At 50.1% G+C, this 17,756-nt stretch overlaps 1 protein-coding gene across 3 annotated transcripts in view; it reads right to left on the bottom strand.

Moving 5' to 3' along the window:
* LOC149356621 (serine/threonine-protein kinase PLK1-like) overlaps positions 1 to 17,756 on the bottom strand; it is a 57,956-nt gene that overhangs the window by 11,791 nt on the left and 28,409 nt on the right. For all 3 annotated transcript variants that reach the window (XR_016291664.1, XR_016291663.1, XM_089584263.1), the window contains one exon: positions 10,423 to 10,565. Coding sequence is in view for 1 of the 3 variants with exons in the window: in XM_089584263.1 (XP_089440389.1) it covers positions 10,543 to 10,565 (23 nt within the window). In the remaining 2 variants the exon portion in view is untranslated. The remainder of the gene's footprint in view (positions 1 to 10,422; positions 10,566 to 17,756) is intronic.

The raw sequence follows: 17,756 nt of genomic DNA on the forward strand, positions 1-17,756 counted from the left end.
TGTTGACTTGCACCTGTTCCTTGGGAATTAAGGATAGTTGCCGGGCCAGTTGGTACATGATCACACCGTAAAACAGCACTCTTGCACGGGACGAAGAAAAAAGACAAGCACACACACAACGCTGAACTTACAACTGCATGGTTTATTGCATTGCTCGCAATAAATACCGGAAAGGAATACAAAAAACAAAAAAACCAAAGGAAGGCGAGGAAGATATCCTCCTGTCGAATCATGTCGTCAATGGTTATTCAAGATATTTAATCTCTTTTCTTGTCAGTGCCATCGATGGAGGGCTAACGCATGACGCGCCTTTCCTTACTATGATGAATGCTTCATGTAGTTCACATTTGTGTTGATGATTGTACCGCCTCAAAATCTGGCTTCGTCCAAGGTTAGGTGTGCAATGACAGGCAGATACGTGTTTTGCCAACGTGCTGCCGTATCCCGTGCGTATGTTAATGGCGTGCTCTCGTAGACGGTCGTTTATGCAGCGTCCACTTTGGCCCACATAAGATGCGCCGCATGACAGCGGTATCTCGTAGATTACCTCCGTGTCACAGGTGATGAACATTTTTTCAGGTTTCTTACTGCACCGCGCTGGTTTTGGGGCATCTTCATTCACCATTCTGCAAAGCATATTGAGCTTTCTGGGTGCGGTTAGGATCAAATTCACTCCAGCACGCCCTACTATCTTCAACGAGTGGCTGAACCCGTGCAGATACGGCATAACAGCCATCTTCTCTCTTTCTTTGCGTGGCCTCATCGGGAGGCTAGATAGGCGGAGATCTTTCAGGAGCTTGAAGCCGATCCCTGAAATGAGGGCATCCGGGAAACCCGCTTCGCGTAGACGTTTCAGCTGAGATTCCATGCTAGCTTGCTGTCGGCGATGGCACGATCTTTTGAGGGCATTGTTCAAGGCGCCCAAAGCTATTGCTCATTTGACAAGCTTCGTATGCGCGGACGAGTAAGGCAGAAGGCATTTCTTAGACCTCGGAGCATAGCACCAGCACAGGTGGTCCTCACTCGAGAACAACCGTAGGTCAAGGTACTGAAGTTGGCCTTCGTCAGGCAGTTCTTTCGTGAGTTCAAACTCACCCAAATTTTCAGAGAAGACCTTGAAAAGAGCCTCCACGTCCTTGCCTGGGTCCTTATCCGACTTTTTGTAGACAACGAGGAAGTCGTCGACAAAACGGAAAACCCTTATCACGCTGGTGTTTAGCAACGCTTCTTTTAGCCGACGATCAGCCTTCGCAAGCAGAAGATCGCTGAGTAGAGGTGCGACACAGGATCCTATGCACACGCCCTTCTTCTGTACAAACAGTTCTTCATTGAAACTGATAAACGTTGACCTTAGGGAGAAAGCCATCGCTTCGAGGAACTTCTCTGTGCTGATTCCGCAAGCGTTTTGAAACCGGACACTCCCCAGTGCTTCAATGCCTTCTCTTACCACAGCAAACAGAGAGGGGTGCGGTAGTGAGTAGTATAGATCCTTTACATCGATGGAAAATACACCCACTCCTTTCGGGCATGAGCCATGAAGGAAAGCGGAGACTTCTTCAGGTTTCTTGACCTGGAACGGATCTTCTATGGCTAACAAAGAAAGTGAGTCTTGTAGAAACTTGCCCATGGAGTGCTGCCAGGTGCCTCTTTCCGAAACGATCGCTCTGAAAGGCCAGTTTTCCTTATGTGTCTTTACCGTGAAGAACGCGCTTAGGCACAGTCCTTTGCTTTTCATCACTGCTGCACCCAGCTTTGTCAGGTTGAAGGCATCGCAAAGTTGCTGGGCTTCTTTCTTTACAGCTTGCGGCTTGACCTTATTGAGTTTACGGAAGTTCTTCAAGACGGCTTCACGTGCCTTCTCGCCAAATGTTGACGAAGGCAAAACAGCAAATCCTCCTTTTTTATCCGCTACCAGAAGTCGAAGGTTTGCCTCTCGCAAGGACGTGGCCACATCTTCAAAGCGTACCAAGGTTCTCTTCTTTGGTGCCCTTTATAAAACATCAACGCCCTCACTGATGCATCTGCCCACCTCTTCAGCGGGCGCTTTGACCACACTCCTCCTCACAAAGGAGAGAAGCTCGACCTTGTCCAGCCGGGGTTCGATGCTGAACTTTGGTCCTAACTCGAGGACCCGAGTCACTTGAACCGCAACTTGCGTGTTGCCAAAAGCGTGAACGGTCTGCCTGGGACGGGCTCGACTTTCTTGCTTGGGAATAGAGCCTAGAACCTTCTTCCAAAAGAAGTCCGCCATTTGTGATGCATTCCGAAAGGCTTGTTGTAGGCGTTTCTCAGCTTCTCCCGACGGGGCTTCGCGAAAGCAGGCTATTCTTAGGCACTCCTTGAAGTATTCCACTTGGTGCCAGGCCTCGGAGCGGAGAATACGGCATAGTCTGTCGCCATGCTTCCCAGACAGAGGTAAGGGGCCTACCATCCAGCGAACTTCGTGCGGGACAAAGTGACGTTTGATAGAAACTGAGTATAGGCGCGCCTTGCACGTTGCTAAGACGATGAGAGAAGTGCAGACAGAAGAATCTGGGAGAAACCTCTTAAAAGAGGTGGTTGGGTGAGTTTGAACTCATGAAAGAACTACCTGACGAAGGCCAACTTCAGTACCTTGACCTACGGTTGTTCTCGAGTGAGGACCATCTGTGCTGGTGCTATGCTCCGAGGTCTAAGAAATGCCTTCTGCCTTACTCGTACGCGCATACGAAGCTTGTCAAACGAGCAATAGCTTTGGGCGCCTTGAACAATGCCCTCAAAAGATCGTGCCATCACCGACAGCAAGCTAGCATGGAATCTCAGCTGAAACGTCTACGCGAAGCGGGTTTCCCGGATGCCCTCATTTCAGGGATCGGCTTCAAGCTCCTGAAAGATCTCCGCCTATCTAGCCTCCCGATGAGGCCACGCAAAGAAAGAGAGAAGATGGCTGTTATGCCGTATCTGCACGGGTTCAGCCACTCGTTGAAGAAGATAGTAGGGCGTGCTGGAGTGAATTTGATCCTAACCGCACCCAGAAAGCTCAATATGCTTTGCAGAATGGTGAATGAAGATGCCCCAAAACCAGCGCGGTGCAGTAAGAAACATGAAAAAATGTTCATCACCTGTGACACGGAGGTAATCTACGAGATACCGCTGTCATGCGGCGCAATCTTATGTGGGCCAAAGTGGACGCTGCATAAACGACCATCTACGAGAGCACGCCATTAACATCCGCACGGGATACGGCAGCACGCTGGTAAAACACGTATCTGCCTGTCATTGCACACCTAACCTTGGACAAAGCCAGATTTTGAGGCGGTATAATTATCAACACAAACGTGAACTATATGAAGCATTCATCATAGATAGGAAAGGCGCGTCATGCGTTAGCCCTCCATCAATGGCAATGACAAGAAAAGAGATCAAATATCTTGAATAACCATTGACGACATGATGCGACAGGAGGATATCTTCCTCGCCTTCCTTTGGTTTTTTTGTTTTTTGTATTCCTTTCCGGTATTTATTGCGAGCAATGCAATAAACCATGCAGTTGTAAGTTCAGCGCTGTGTGTGTGCGTGTCTTTTTTCTTCGTCCTGTGTAAAAGCGCAGTTTTACGGTGTGATCATGTACCAACTGGCCCGGCAACTACCATTAATGCAGTTAACTTCTTGTACATCGGGCACCTCTTTTAAGTGGTTTCTCCGAGATTCTTCTGTCTGCACTTCTCTCATCGTCTTAGCAACGTGCAAGGTGCGCCTATACTCAGTTTCTATCAAACGTAACTTTGTCCCGCACGAAGTTCGCTGGATGGTAGGCCCCTTACCTCCGTCTGGGAAGCATGGCGACAGACTATGCCGTATTCTCCGCTCCGAGGCCTGGCACCAAGTGGAGTACTTCAAGGAGTGCCTAAGAATAGCCTGCTTTTTGCGAAGCCCCGTCGGGAGGAGCTGAGAAACGCCTACAACAAGCCTTTCGGAATGCATCACAGATGGCGGACTTCTTTTGGAAGAAGGTTCTAGGCTCTATTCCCAAGCAAGAAAGTCGAGCCCGTCCCAGGCAGACCGTTCACGCTTTTGGCAACACGCAAGTTGCGGTTCAAGTGACTCGGGTCCTCGAGTTAGGACCAAAGTTCAGCATCGAACCCCGGCTGGACAAGGTCGAGCTTCTCTCCTTTGTGAGGAGGAGTGTGGTCAAAGCGCCCGCTGAAGAGGTGGGCAGATGCATCAGTGAGGGCGTTGATGTTTTATAAAGGGCACCAAAGAAGAGAACCTTGGTACGCTTTGAAGCTGTGGCCACGTCCTTGCGAGAGGCGAACCTTCGACTTCTGGTAGCGGATAAAAAAGGAGGATTTGCTGTTTTGCCTTCGTCAACATTTGGCGAGAAGGCACGTGAAGCCGTCTTGAAGAACTTCCGTAAACTCAATAAGGTCAAGCCGCAAGCTGTAAAGAAAGAAGCCCAGCAACTTTGCGATGCCTTCAACCTGACAAAGCTGGGTGCAGCAGTGATGAAAAGCAAAGGACTGTGCCTAAGCGCGTTCTTCACGGTAAAGACACATAAGGAAAACTGGCCTTTCAGAGCGATCGTTTCGGAAAGAGGCACCTGGCAGCACTCCATGGGCAAGTTTCTACAAGACTCACTTTCTTTGTTAGCCATAGAAGATCCGTTCCAGGTCAAGAAACCTGAAGAAGTCTCCGCTTTCCTTCATGGCTCATGCCCGAAAGGAGTGGGTGTATTTTCCATCGATGTAAAGGATCTATACTACTCACTACCGCACCCCTCTCTGTTTGCTGTGGTAAGAGAAGGCATTGAAGCACTGGGGAGTGTCCGGTTTCAAAACGCTTGCGGAATCAGCACAGAGAAGTTCCTCGAAGCGATGGCTTTCTCCCTAAGGTCAACGTTTATCAGTTTCAATGAAGAACTGTTTGTACAGAAGAAGGGCGTGTGCATAGGATCCTGTGTCGCACCTCTACTCAGCGATCTTCTGCTTGCGAAGGCTGATCGTCGGCTAAAAGAAGCGTTGCTAAACACCAGTGTGATAAGGGTTTTCCGTTTTGTCGACGACTTCCTCGTTGTCTACAAAAAGTCGGATAAGGACCCAGGCAAGGATGTGGAGGCTCTTTTCAAGGTCTTCTCTGAAAATTTGGGTGAGTTTGAACTCACGAAAGAACTGCCTGACGAAGGCCAACTTCAGTACCTTGACCTACGGTTGTTCTCGAGTGAGGACCACCTGTGCTGGTGCTATGCTCCGAGGTCTAAGAAATGCCTTCTGCCTTACTCGTACGCGCATACGAAGCTTGTCAAATGAGCAATAGCTTTGGGCGCCTTGAACAATGCCCTCAAAAGATCGTGCCATCACCGACAGCAAGCTAGCATGGAATCTCAGCTGAAACGTCTACGCGAAGCGGGTTTCCCGGATGCCCTCATTTCAGGGATCGGCTTCAAGCTCCTGAAAGATCTCCGCCTATCTAGCCTCCCGATGAGGCCACGCAAAGAAAGAGAGAAGATGGCTGTTATGCCGTATCTGCACGGGTTCAGCCACTCGTTGAAGATAGTAGGGCGTGCTGGAGTGAATTTGATCCTAACCGCACCCAGAAAGCTCAATATGCTTTGCAGAATGGTGAATGAAGATGCCCCAAAACCAGCGCGGTGCAGTAAGAAACATGAAAAAATGTTCATCACCTGTGACACGGAGGTAATCTACGAGATACCGCTGTCATGCGGCGCATCTTATGTGGGCCAAAGTGGACGCTGCATAAACGACCGTCTACGAGAGCACGCCATTAACATCCGCACGGGATACGGCAGCACGCTGGCAAAACACGTATCTGCCTGTCATTGCACACCTAACCTTGGACGAAGCCAGATTTTGAGGCGGTATAATCATCAACACAAACGTGAACTATATGAAGCATTCATCATAGATAGGAAAGGCGCGTCATGCGTTAGCCCTCCTAGAGCTGTGCACGGGCCGCAAATTTCAGCCCGCGCCCGGCCCGAGCCCTACGCTACTGACGGAGGCCCGGCCCGGCCCGACACTGAAGAAACCTAAGCCCGCCCGAGCCCGGCCCGAGTTAAAGCCCGGCCCGGGTCCGGCCAGACCTGCAAAACTGAATTTGAAGTGACGATGAAACAGAAAGAGATAATTTCACTCTGGTGACTCGCGGAGGCACTCGAATCGTCACGGAGGGCGCGACCCCAATGAGTCGCCAGCGACATGTTTGATGCCCGATTTCGCTGTCCTCCGTGACGAATTCAGTCGCGCGACCTCCGTGCATTCACGTGACGGCAACTAAACTATGCGCCTACGCAGGTAACCATGGCGAGCAAGAAGATAATGGTCACAACACGTCGTTGTTGCCACACGAGCGAGAATCCTGTTGTCATGACCCCCCCCCCTGCCACCCGGCCCCCGTCAACTCGTGGCGGAGGGCACTTTTGCGAGTGCCTTCAGTTCGACACACCTCACTTTCCTTTGTGCAGTGTCATGTGGGCTCGTGAGACCACTCATGTGGAGATTAGTTTCGAACCTTGCAACAGTAGGGTGGCTGGAGCCACGCAGGAGCAATCGCGATCGCGAAGCCCGTCCGGCCCGTCCGAGACAAATATACCGTGGCCCGAGCCCGGCCCGAGCCCGGGTGAATAGACTTCCGCAAGGCCCGAGCTCGGCCCGCGGGCCGGGCCGGGTTCGGGCTTTCGGGCCGGCCCGAGCCCGTGCACAGCTCTAAGCCCTCCATCGATGGCACTGACAAGAAAAGAGATTAAATATCTTGAATAACCATTGACGACATGATGCGACAGGAGGATATCTTCCTCGCCTTCCTTTGGTTTTTTTTGTTTTTTGTATTCCTTTCCGGTATTTATTGCGAGCAATGCAATAAACCATGCAGTTGTAAGTTCAGCGCTGTGTGTGTGCGTGTCTTCTTTCTTCGTTCCGTGTAAGAGCGCTGTTTTACGGTGTGATCCTTGGGAATGATCACTTGTGCTCCACGTACTTCTGGTAGAGAATCCGCCTTGCATTCGGGAGGTGCTCGGTTCGATCCCCAGTGCCGCCGGGTACCCACCGGTTTCTTTAATGGGTACAAGATTTCCACCGGCCTGGTGCTCGGCTCTTCTAGGGTGAGATGCTGGGGAGAAGGGTCTTAGACCAAAGTTGCCTTGACGGATCAGAGATAAGTTCCGCCGCCAAGCAACACTAAATCCGCCTCGTGCGGTAGAAGCCCAACTTGTGGCCCATTACGTACTCCACGTAATGTGTGTAATCAAAAGGCATTATCAATGATGTGGTCTTCATATAATTGTGAGAAATGCTTTTTCCTTAATTTATCGAGGTGTGTGCATGAAAAAAAAAAGATACTTGTTTGCATAGCTTGAATGCAGGCTTCTGTTGTAGTGTAAGCATAAAGACTTCAGTAAGGTTTCAGTGCGCAGAACAAAGACTAAAAAATCGCATCCGTTTAATGTTCTTGAAGTGTGCATGACTTCAAATCTGAAATGGATGTTACCTGGTGTGGCTAATTAATTATTCCATTACTGACTTCATGCAATCCTTACAGGGCATGTTCATGCACATTCCTGATTTCTTAGTTGCAAGTTTGTGCAGCACACACAATAGAACACAAATTCCAATGTGGGTTGGAACCCAGCAGAATTTGATGTTATCCCCCAGTGTTGTGGCTTTTCTTCAACTGTCTATGATACAGTAGAACCCCGCTGTTACGTTCCTCACTGCTGCGTTTTCCCGGCTGTTACGTCGTTTTCTTCGGGTCCCGGCATAGCTTCCATAGGATCCAATGTATTGGGAACCCCGCTGTTACGTCGTAGCCGAGGAAACGATCCCGCATGATACGTCGCAACCGGGCTCCCCGAACCCAACCGGGCAATGCGCGCCAACCGGCATTTTGATTTTTGACGAGTCTTGGCCAGGCTTGGCTACGGAACTGGCTGCAAGAAGCCGCACGCGAGTTGGAGAGGCCGCCACTAGATGGCTATCTGCCTCCCGCGCCGAACGCCGCGATCTTTATCGTGGGAGGTGGTGAGGAGGAGGGGCGCGGCTGGGGTCGCTTATCAGCGGTCTTTTCTTTCACTCTTTCTTTTTATCTTTTAACTCTCCTTTATCTGCAAGTGACAGCGGTGGTGGCTCGGCTGGAGCCAGTCGGCAGGGCCCGTGCAATTTCCTTTTCATCCTTCTCAGTCGCAACAACATCTTTATTGTGCTTTGATGGCGTGATAGCGTTGAGTAAGCCGAAGGGGCTTTCCCTTGAGGAAAAGCTGGACGTACTAAACGCAGTCGACAGGCAGCCAGGGCGGCTTACGCGGAGCAGCGCGGCGAGCAGCCTAGGAACATTTCAGTGCTTGACGCTGTGCACAACGTCGCTTCAGCGTGGACTGCAGTGAGCGCGTGAACTGCACAGCACTGCTGCGTGCGTGCGGTGTGGCCGCACCGCAAAGCGACGCTGACAGCAATGCGGCCTTTGCTATTGAGAAACGCGTTGTTCTTTCCAGCGAGCGAAAGAAACTGCAATCCACCATTCTCGATTTTTTAAAGTCCTAGGGTCAATTTGCGGAAATAAATTGTTTCTAGTCAAAGCTGCACTGTTTTCATTAATTTTCGGTGCTTTCCTCACTGTTGCGTTTTCCCGGCTGTTACGTTTTTTTTCCCGGTCCGGTGAAAAACGTATGAACGGGGTTCTACTGTACCTTCAAGTAACGGTGCAACTTTCCTTCAAGAGTGAAGTGCTGTGATTGCACATGCAACAAGGAAGATGAGACAGCCACCCCAGGAAACTTTTCCAGTTCGCTACACATATCTAGTTTTGCAGATCACATGTCACCAAGGTTAACTAGCAGGCAAGATCATGTCGCTCACATGATGTCAGAGATCATGGCAAGCACCGGGTTATGCACAAAAAAAAAAAACACCTCCACCCAATAATCCGAAAACACGCTGTGAAAAGCGGACTGCGCATGGTAAACAGGATTTCCGCTCAAACCCTGGCCGCATGCCACTTCTGCTGATAGGCTATGGAAGGCAGGCAACTGCTCTCTACAAATGGAAGAGACCTGAAGCCAACTGCTGGGATAAAAAAGGAGAGAAGGACCACAAGGTTCATGCAAAAGGCAGAAGTTCACGCAAAAAGAAAATGCAAGCATTTAGCGCTCATGCCTGGACTCATAAATCAATGAAAGGCATAAATACTTACCAAGTACCACATCCCAAGGAGAGCTGTGCTTTGCATAAAAAATGCACCTATGTGATTTTGCAGCAACAAATTCCGGAGGAAAAAAACCTCACTTACAGGGAAAGTAAAAGGTAAAAAACAAAATCCCAGAATTATGAAAAAGCACCCTATCACACAATTGAAAATGCCCCACTTTTTCACTCCTTTGCAAATGACGATGACCTTAAGAATGTAGACTGTTGGACTAGTTGCTCTGACATAACACTGATCGTATTTAGCGTATATGACAGGACGAAGGAACATACAATGTCATCATTTGCAGTAAATGAAATGAAAATTGCCAAATGTCCGATCATGCATTCGCTAATGGCATATAAAGAGGGCCACACAGGACACAGAACAGGCGTGGCTGAGAACGACAAAAGGGCACCATCCCTGTTCACTAGGCACAGCCAATCCACCTTACCTTCCAAGTCGTCTTTAGTGAGATCCTAAGCGGGCTACCTTTATTGTGCAGTCTTTTTGTTCCCTGTCGCTTTTGGTTGGCCCACAAGAGTTCGAAACGCTAATTAGAATCAATGCAGTAGAGCGATCGGCTTTGTACAGTACAGTGCGGCTAGAAAGAGCACAGTAGCCAGTATACTCTATCAGGTAGAGTACCAGCTCTTAAGAGCCTGGTCTAGCAAGCCGATTGGTCGCCGGCACGGTCCTCAACCTTTGGAGGCGTCAGCAGTGGGGACAGGCATTCAAGCGCCGCACGCATATGAGCGAGGCACATTCACAGGTTCTAGTGGCCGACTCTCAAAGCTCGTCAGCCTAAAGTCATTTGAAATCCTTTACGTCAGCCAAGTCACCAGCCTTCAGGAGAAGGTTCAAAGAACGAACATGGAGAACTCTACAGAGGTCGTCCCCAACGCTCTTAGACACAGCAGATATGGACTCCGCAAGGCTGCAATGGTGGACATAGCGCCGGCATTCAGGAAAAAAAGAATATCAAAATTCCTTTGCCATCGATGGAATCCGTCTGCTTCAATTTCTCCAGATTGACAGACTTGCAGATTCCACGCGCGCTGAATCTGTGAGCGTTAGGTACATCCTCTATTAACTTCTCCGTGTCTGTTTTCTCAATGTTCACCTCAGGGCCAGTGATTTGGTTCATGGCTTTGAAACGTTCAGTACTTCATCGGACACTACCTGCGCACTACACTCGCAATGTGGTGTGGTCCTCGACAAGGTAGGAGAAAGCGAAATGGGTCGACATACATGGCAAGCGTCTTGGGCCTCGTTAACGTAGAGATGGTCCGGAAGCCGCGTCGACTGGTTCTGCTTCCTCTCGTTGATCCACTTGGCCCACTGTGGGACCCCAGGAGACCTGCTCTTTGGTCAGCATCCGAGACGCAGATGACCTGTGCCAAAGAGGTTTCTTTGCTATGAGCAATTCTACGACCACACGACTCTTTAAAGGACTGCACGCGTCTGTAAGTCGAAGCCGCCTGCCTTCCTGCAGTTGTCCAAGACGTGGAATGACTCGAGAACGCAGAGGTGTGGATGCTTGCGGTGACAGGCGGCACAGAATGCTCGATTACCTCTATGGTTAACTCACCGCGTGCAGCCTACCTCGACCATGCACTCAACACATGGGTGGCGGAATCAAAGCGCATGAATAAATAATAAAATTAGCTTTGAGGACAGCAAAAATGCAGCAACTGTCTCAATACTCAGTGGACCCCGCCGCGGTGGCTCATTGGTTATGGCACTCGGCTGCTGACCCGAAAGACGCGGGTTCGATCCCCGCCGCGGCGGCTAAATTTCGATGAAGCCGAAATTCCAGAAGCCTGTGTACTGTGTGATGTCAGTGCACGTTAAAGAACCCCAGGTGGTCTAAATTTCCGGAGCTCTTAACTACAGCATCCCTCATAGCCTGAGCTCCTTTGGGACGTCAAACCCAAATAAACCAATACTCAGTGGACACCTCAACCATGCCGTGAGGGAAGCGATGAGAAGGGACTCAAAGAAGAGGGAAAAGAGTTGTGATATTGAAAGTTGGTGGTGGTGGTGGTAATAAGATTATTTCTACGATTATTTTAGACGACGGACCATGAGCGGTGTCCTCCGTCCAAGACTCCACGGAGGCTGCTGTCACTCGGGCCCTGATGAACAGGTTCCTCTGGTCGTCAAGGTCTGAGCTGGAGAGAACCTCCTCCCACTGCTGATGTGTCAAGTTTGGTATTTTCGATACTGCTTAGTTTTTTTACATGCGCAACTATGTGATATAACCTTGGGTGTTCTCCCGAAAATGGATATGTGTTCTGATATATCGTTGCATGTAGCTTAAGTAAGGGTATGTGTTTGTCTGCAAGCGTCTGACGGTGACTTCTTTAAAAATCACAACTTTTTACTACTCCGTAGCAACCTCTACCAAAAAGAGGCCCCATCGATTCGAGTCTATGCAGCTGAAGTTGAAATTAAGGAGGTCAGGACTAAAAAGATACTGAGGATGTTTATTTAAAGCAATCGCTGGAACTCTGAGGCCTTGGCCCGACTAACTACCCACATACCACAAACTATCAGGCTGGTGAAGTGCATCGACACTCGCCAGTAGGGCATGATGAAGGCCCAGCTGCACCATCTTGTACAGGCATTCATCCTAATACTGTTCCCTACCTCTATGTCACGGCAGTTGAACACAATAAAGTGGATGGTCTCATTCACCAGGCGTATCGTGCAACCCTCCTCTTACCACAAAACACCTCCACAACCAGTCTTTGGCCCTGGGGGTACACAACACAGCATGCGAGATCTGCAAGGCACACCTTAGGTCTCAATACAAGCGTCTTCCCCGAACTCAGGTGGAGTGGTCCATCCTTCACAGACTCAACAGTGGATACGAGTCACATCACCCAGACCCAGTGCAGCTCAATGCTAACATTCACCACGCCCTTGACATCCCTTTCTTACTCTGTAATGTGCACACTGTGCATCACGAAGGGCGACACCAAGCACGGGTCAAGGCATTACACAAGGAATCCGGAGAGTACTCCACAGCAAAAAAAGTGGACGCCGCAAAAAAATTATGGGAGCACTTTGCCAATCTAAAGTGTGGCAAGGCGAAAGGCTTTGGCCTTGCTGACTGCGATTCTAGCGTACATTTGTATGGCGACACACTAGGAGGGAGGTTGGACGCAACCGACTCGCTCGACAGCTGTGAGGCGTCTCACACAAGGGAGGCGCGCGCACGCAGGTGGCGCCACCAGCGCGCGCGCTGTTACCATAGCGACCTCGGGTGTGACGTCATCTTCTCCCATCACTATATCGACACATTTGGTTGTTTCCTTTGTTTCTTCACTATAATTGGCTATAATTAACTAATCACTCTACAGTTATCAAACTTGGCGTCGGGGTTAAATTTTGTCCTCTCTATCTGATGCTACCTTTCATTTTCTTCTATCTTGATAAGTTGCCGCATTATTTGTGGAACACAGCGTTACACCGGACGTGACCTTGGCCACAAGTATGAGCCATTGAAGGCTTTCACCCTAACACCCCAAACGCCCAGCCTTGCCCTAACCGTGGGGACTGGGACCCGTATGCTCTTATTTGCGGCAACATATGCTAAATCTTCGAAATGGTGGAGAAAGCAGCTATAGCTTCCACTGATGCTCACCCCATCCTCAGCTATTTTAAAACAGCCGTACGCTACTTTGCGAATGGCCGAGTCTGTCCCACTACCTAATTCCTTCTCCGCACAATCACTACCCCCCTCTACCGCTTCACCCTGGAATGGGTTCCGGCCCACTCCTCCAACCCAGGCCATGAGGCTGCCCACAATTTTGCCCCAGAATTCGTCAGCCAGGCTGTGAGCAACTGCAGCCCGTGGACTGTGAGGAATCAGTTGGTCTCATTCCAAGACGTCATCACTCTACACTATCACCTTGAGCTACAGCACTAACCCCTCCCCCCCCCCAAATGACTATCTAAAGCCTTTAAGCCAATTCATTTCCTTCTCATTTAATTTTCTCTCTCGTCTACACTGGTCAATATTTCCCAAAATGCGCTAGATGCCAGGCAGCACCCACCCTACATCATATAATTTGGGCCTGTCCAGAGGACCTGTCTCCTCCAAACTTAATACAGCTCTGAACCTCAGCCTACGAACACTGGAAGGTCGTGCTGCTCAGCTCCCGTCCCAAGACCCAACTCCGGGCTGTGGAGCGGGCCCTCACGGTCGCCGAGGACTAGGGGCGCCCGGCCACCTAGCATGGACTCAAGACCACCCACAGAGGCTCCACAGGCTGACAAAATAAATTTTTGTCCTCCCTCTTGCCAAGGACTGACTGCAGATCTGGTTGTGGGTATTTCATTCTCGCTAATTTGTAATACTGTAATACATCACGGTATGTGATCTGCACCTCGATTTCCTTCGAGTGCCCCGCTCACACTGCTCAGCCTGCCAGTCGCGGGGCGGCACGGCAGAGTACGTGCCATTGTTAACTCGGCGGCTCTCATTCTCATGGACCCAGAATATTGTCGTTTGTCATCTTCTGTGTTCCTTTCTGCAGTGTATTTAGTTCCTTTACTTTAGGTGCACTCTTTTACGTAATTTCTACATGTCGATAGAGAATCTGTTATTTTATTAGGTTCTGGTTGGTATTGTTTGCCTTGATGCCTATGGATATAGCGATATCCTCCACTTTTTCACCTGAGTGTCCCTAATTGTGGCATCTGCTCTAATGTTTAGCTCGTTATCTATCACTGCTACTGCCATAGTCTTTTTCTCTTCATATCTGGCTGTGTCCGTATATCAAACATGTGCTACGCTCTCATACGATTTTTCTAGTTATTGTGGTGTTCCAGGTGCACGTTCCTAGGCATTGGTGCTATCCTGATCTGCTTCCAAATTTCTCATGGAGTGTCCCCCTGGATGCATCTAGTGGCTAGTTTTGATTGTATGCCTATCGGTCTGAGCATGTTCCTTCCTGTGTGTGTTTCTGACAGTCCTCCTTTTTGGCTCCTTAGGCATGCATCTACAATGTCCTCAAGGCAGTTATAAATGCCTAAGACCTGTAATTTCATGTTTTCCGTGCAGTGGTGGGTTCCAAAATAATTTCGAGCACCTGAGAATTTTCAGCGTGCGCTCACAGCGCACAGCACCCGGACGCGCTTTGCATTTCACCGCCACTGAAACGCAGCCGCACAGCCTGGTTCGGACCCGCCTACTCCGGCTGCCGTGGACAAAGAGATGAAGAGAAAGTCAAAGAAAAAAGAAAGACGGCCGTAGTGAAGAGCTTCGCCCAGAGAAGATAATTACACGTGGCACCAAAGGAAACGCGCAATAGCTGTCTCCCTTCTTGGTGGACACTTCAACCGTGCCGTGAGGAGAGGTATGAAGGAGGAAGGGAGCGAAAAGAGAGAAACAGGTGCCATTGAGGAGGGCTCCAAATTAATTTTGACCCCCTGTGGTCGTTTAACGTTCACTGGCACTGCACAGAACACTGGCGCTTTTTGCACTTCGCCATCCTTGAAATACAGCCACTGCGGCCAAAACTCAGCTGCTGAGCACGAGGTTGCACGATTGAATCCCGGCTGCTAAGGACACATATATTGATGCGGCGATGTCTCAGCAATGTCAGCACGTGTAAAAAAGCATGTGGGCAGGCTGCAGAGCAATCAAACAGCAACCCTAAGCATCCGAAGCCCATGAAACCAGGTGGCACAAATATACAGATTGCTCAGAAAGATCACGAACAAAAACAGAGGGGAGAGTGAAGACGACATAATGCGACTCGAAAAATCCCTGATCGTATCTGGAGTAACCAACAGGCTCCCCCTACCGTGAGCTAAGGAAACTGGAGGTCGACAGTGTGGATGGACTCATACGGAAGACGTTACGGAAACTAGTAAAGGCGGACATAATGCCTATTCCAAATATATGGAGGCCCTCTTGTGCACGCAAAACACCGGGCTCAGAACAAGCCCCACGGGCAGGCGGGTCCAGTAATGAATCGCCATGCCAGCTGACCTAAACGATACAGGGTCCAAGGGCAGCATCCCATGCCCGATGAGCAAAGCGATCCATATGAGGCCCTTGCCCAAGGGAATGAGTCTTGAACGGGACACAGGACGCAGAAAAAAATTGGACACATTATTTAAGCTCCGTCTTAAGGGTATGTAAGACGCGATAGCGTAATGGACTAGTCCCCATATATGCAGACGATCATTCTCTACTTACGTTCATAGAACCCTGGGAGTCCTCACACCTCCTGGCGCAGTGGTGCAGCGGTTAAGCGATGCGCCACTGCCCTGCGATGACAGGTGGGCCTTGTGCGGCCCAGGTTGCTCATCCCAAGTGACCAATCATTAATTTAGCTGCCATCTGCCATGGTGGGCAGTTTTCTCACTATCTGGTGGGCAGATTGTGATGTCGCCACAAGGTCATGTGACCTAGGTGGCCAGCCTGCCTCCTAGGTTGCTCTCTGGGCACCACATGTCTAAGTCATGCTAGTGATTTTTCGCCCATAACGCCTACGCCAACACCGCATTTTCTGGAGAATGGGGCCTTTAACACTGCCGCATTAATACAGACAGAACCGACTTAGTGTACACCGCCTCCTCCCCTTATCCCAGGAAGAGGTCGGCAACAGTGGTGGTAGACCATTTACAGCGTTAGCTAGTAATTAAGAGCCTCCATAGCCCCAGAAAAACTTCCCAGCAGCTCAGTTGGCCGGAATAGCCCTAGCGATCGCACACAGCTGGGGGATCAATAAAATCCCGATGATCGTTAACGGATTCACAGGAAGCTCGCAGAGATAGCATGAACAGCAGGATCGACATGAACGCCCTCACAGTTCTGACGAAAGTAGCAAACTGTAACAGAATTCGCACCAGTTGCGATTTTCACCAGTGGCGGTTCAGCCCGGCGACAGGGACTCCATTCTAAGCACTCGCACCCCCTTCCCCTCCCACACACACACTTTTCGCTGTCAGGTCTCCGATGGTGAGAAAACAGTTGTCGGGCCAGTAACCTCTTGTACGCGGAATTCCGGCTCGGGCGTCAGCAGGGCCAGCTGGGGGCTCAGTGCGGGACATTTCAGCGTGATAGTTTACGTTTCGTTGCAGCCTCTGATTCGTCAGCCGCAGGCCACGGCGAGAGACAGAGGACACTACGGGGGCTATGTGAAATGTGGCGGAGAGTAGTCGAGGCGGAGACCTTGGATGTGGCAGTGTGGTGTCTAACCGTGCCTATGTTTGAAGTGCCAGCCGAGAGGTGGTCGGCTCGTCGCGAAGTGTCTGGCCAGCAAGTAGCGACTCGGGGGACCTGACATCGACAGCCTGATGCCCGTCTTGGACCAGACCGCGACCACCCGAACAGCTAAGCCTCTGCCACACCCACATTTATGAACTATACCTGAATTCTTTCCTTTAAAAGTGCCTTGCATTTGCTCTCACCTGTCACATTGGGTGCTGTGTCTCAAAGCTAAAATTAGTTCCGTCTGTCCTGTGCCTTTGCTGTGCATAGGCACAGCATAGTGAAAGTGTTGTTTCTCTTTGTTAATAAATTCTATTCACTCTTATTCCTGACTCCTGTGTCGTGCCTCAGGGCAGTGGCTGGTCAGGCCTGGACCTATCGCCTGCTAGCCACTCGGTTAAGATCTGGCACCTGGGGGGGGAGGTGTTTGTCTCTCCTATTCTAACTGGTAACAGAGTGTATGGAGCCCACTGGTGTCGTGCTCCCCTTCGTGCACAAATACAAATTCCACCCCGGTGCACGTTTGCTGAATGCTGGGGAATGAAGGATTACCCGGAATTGAGGGAGCAAATAGGCTAGCTCGAGCTAACACCAACTACGCAACACTTCTTATGGTACCCTGAACACCGGGAGTCATGTTCGTCGCTGATCGCCTGGAACATCACCGTACCCTCAAGTTACTTTATGCTCCTCCACATAAGGACCTAGACAAAAAGCATTCCTAGGACTGGAGAAAAATCAAATGGAGGTTTATCAAAACCTACTCCTACACAACGGCACCTATCAGACTAGGCGTAGGGAGGATAGTCGCTGGTACAAAGACTCACACTCCTCGCTAGAACCCATTACGAGGGAATGTCAGGGCAAGGCAGATTTAAGAAAACGCATATGCACTTCTCGATAGCAGTGGGAGGCCCTGCCAGGCAGCTCTGACCTCAACGAACAGCTTAAGCTGATCAAAGCGGTTGAGGAGGCTGCAAGAGACAGTGCAGAGCTGGACTAAAGACCCAACCCTGCTCTACAGTCAGTACTTTTGCAATTTCGGACAAATGCTGTCAATCATTCAATAAACCACATCAAAAATATAATGACCCCGACATGCGTCATTATCCCCCAAACCCTTTCAATGCAGCCACGGCGACACTGTCCACCCTGCTGGCTCAGAACGACAAATGTGGCTGTGCCCATCAACGTAGCGTGTAGAAGAGAATGCCGACTCAGTGCACACTGCCGATATTCACGTGAACATGCAAGAACTCATGCTCGTGATAGTGTTACATTTGGGTTTCCACACACAACAGGAGAGCGTCTCTCTTAGCTCTGAATGTACATCCCCAGTTTCATCATGACC

The sequence above is a fragment of the Amblyomma mixtum genome, chromosome 3 (genome assembly GCF_055824585.1).
Source record: "Amblyomma mixtum isolate Tamu chromosome 3, ASM5582458v1, whole genome shotgun sequence".
Taxonomy (NCBI): Eukaryota; Metazoa; Arthropoda; class Arachnida; order Ixodida; family Ixodidae; genus Amblyomma; species Amblyomma mixtum.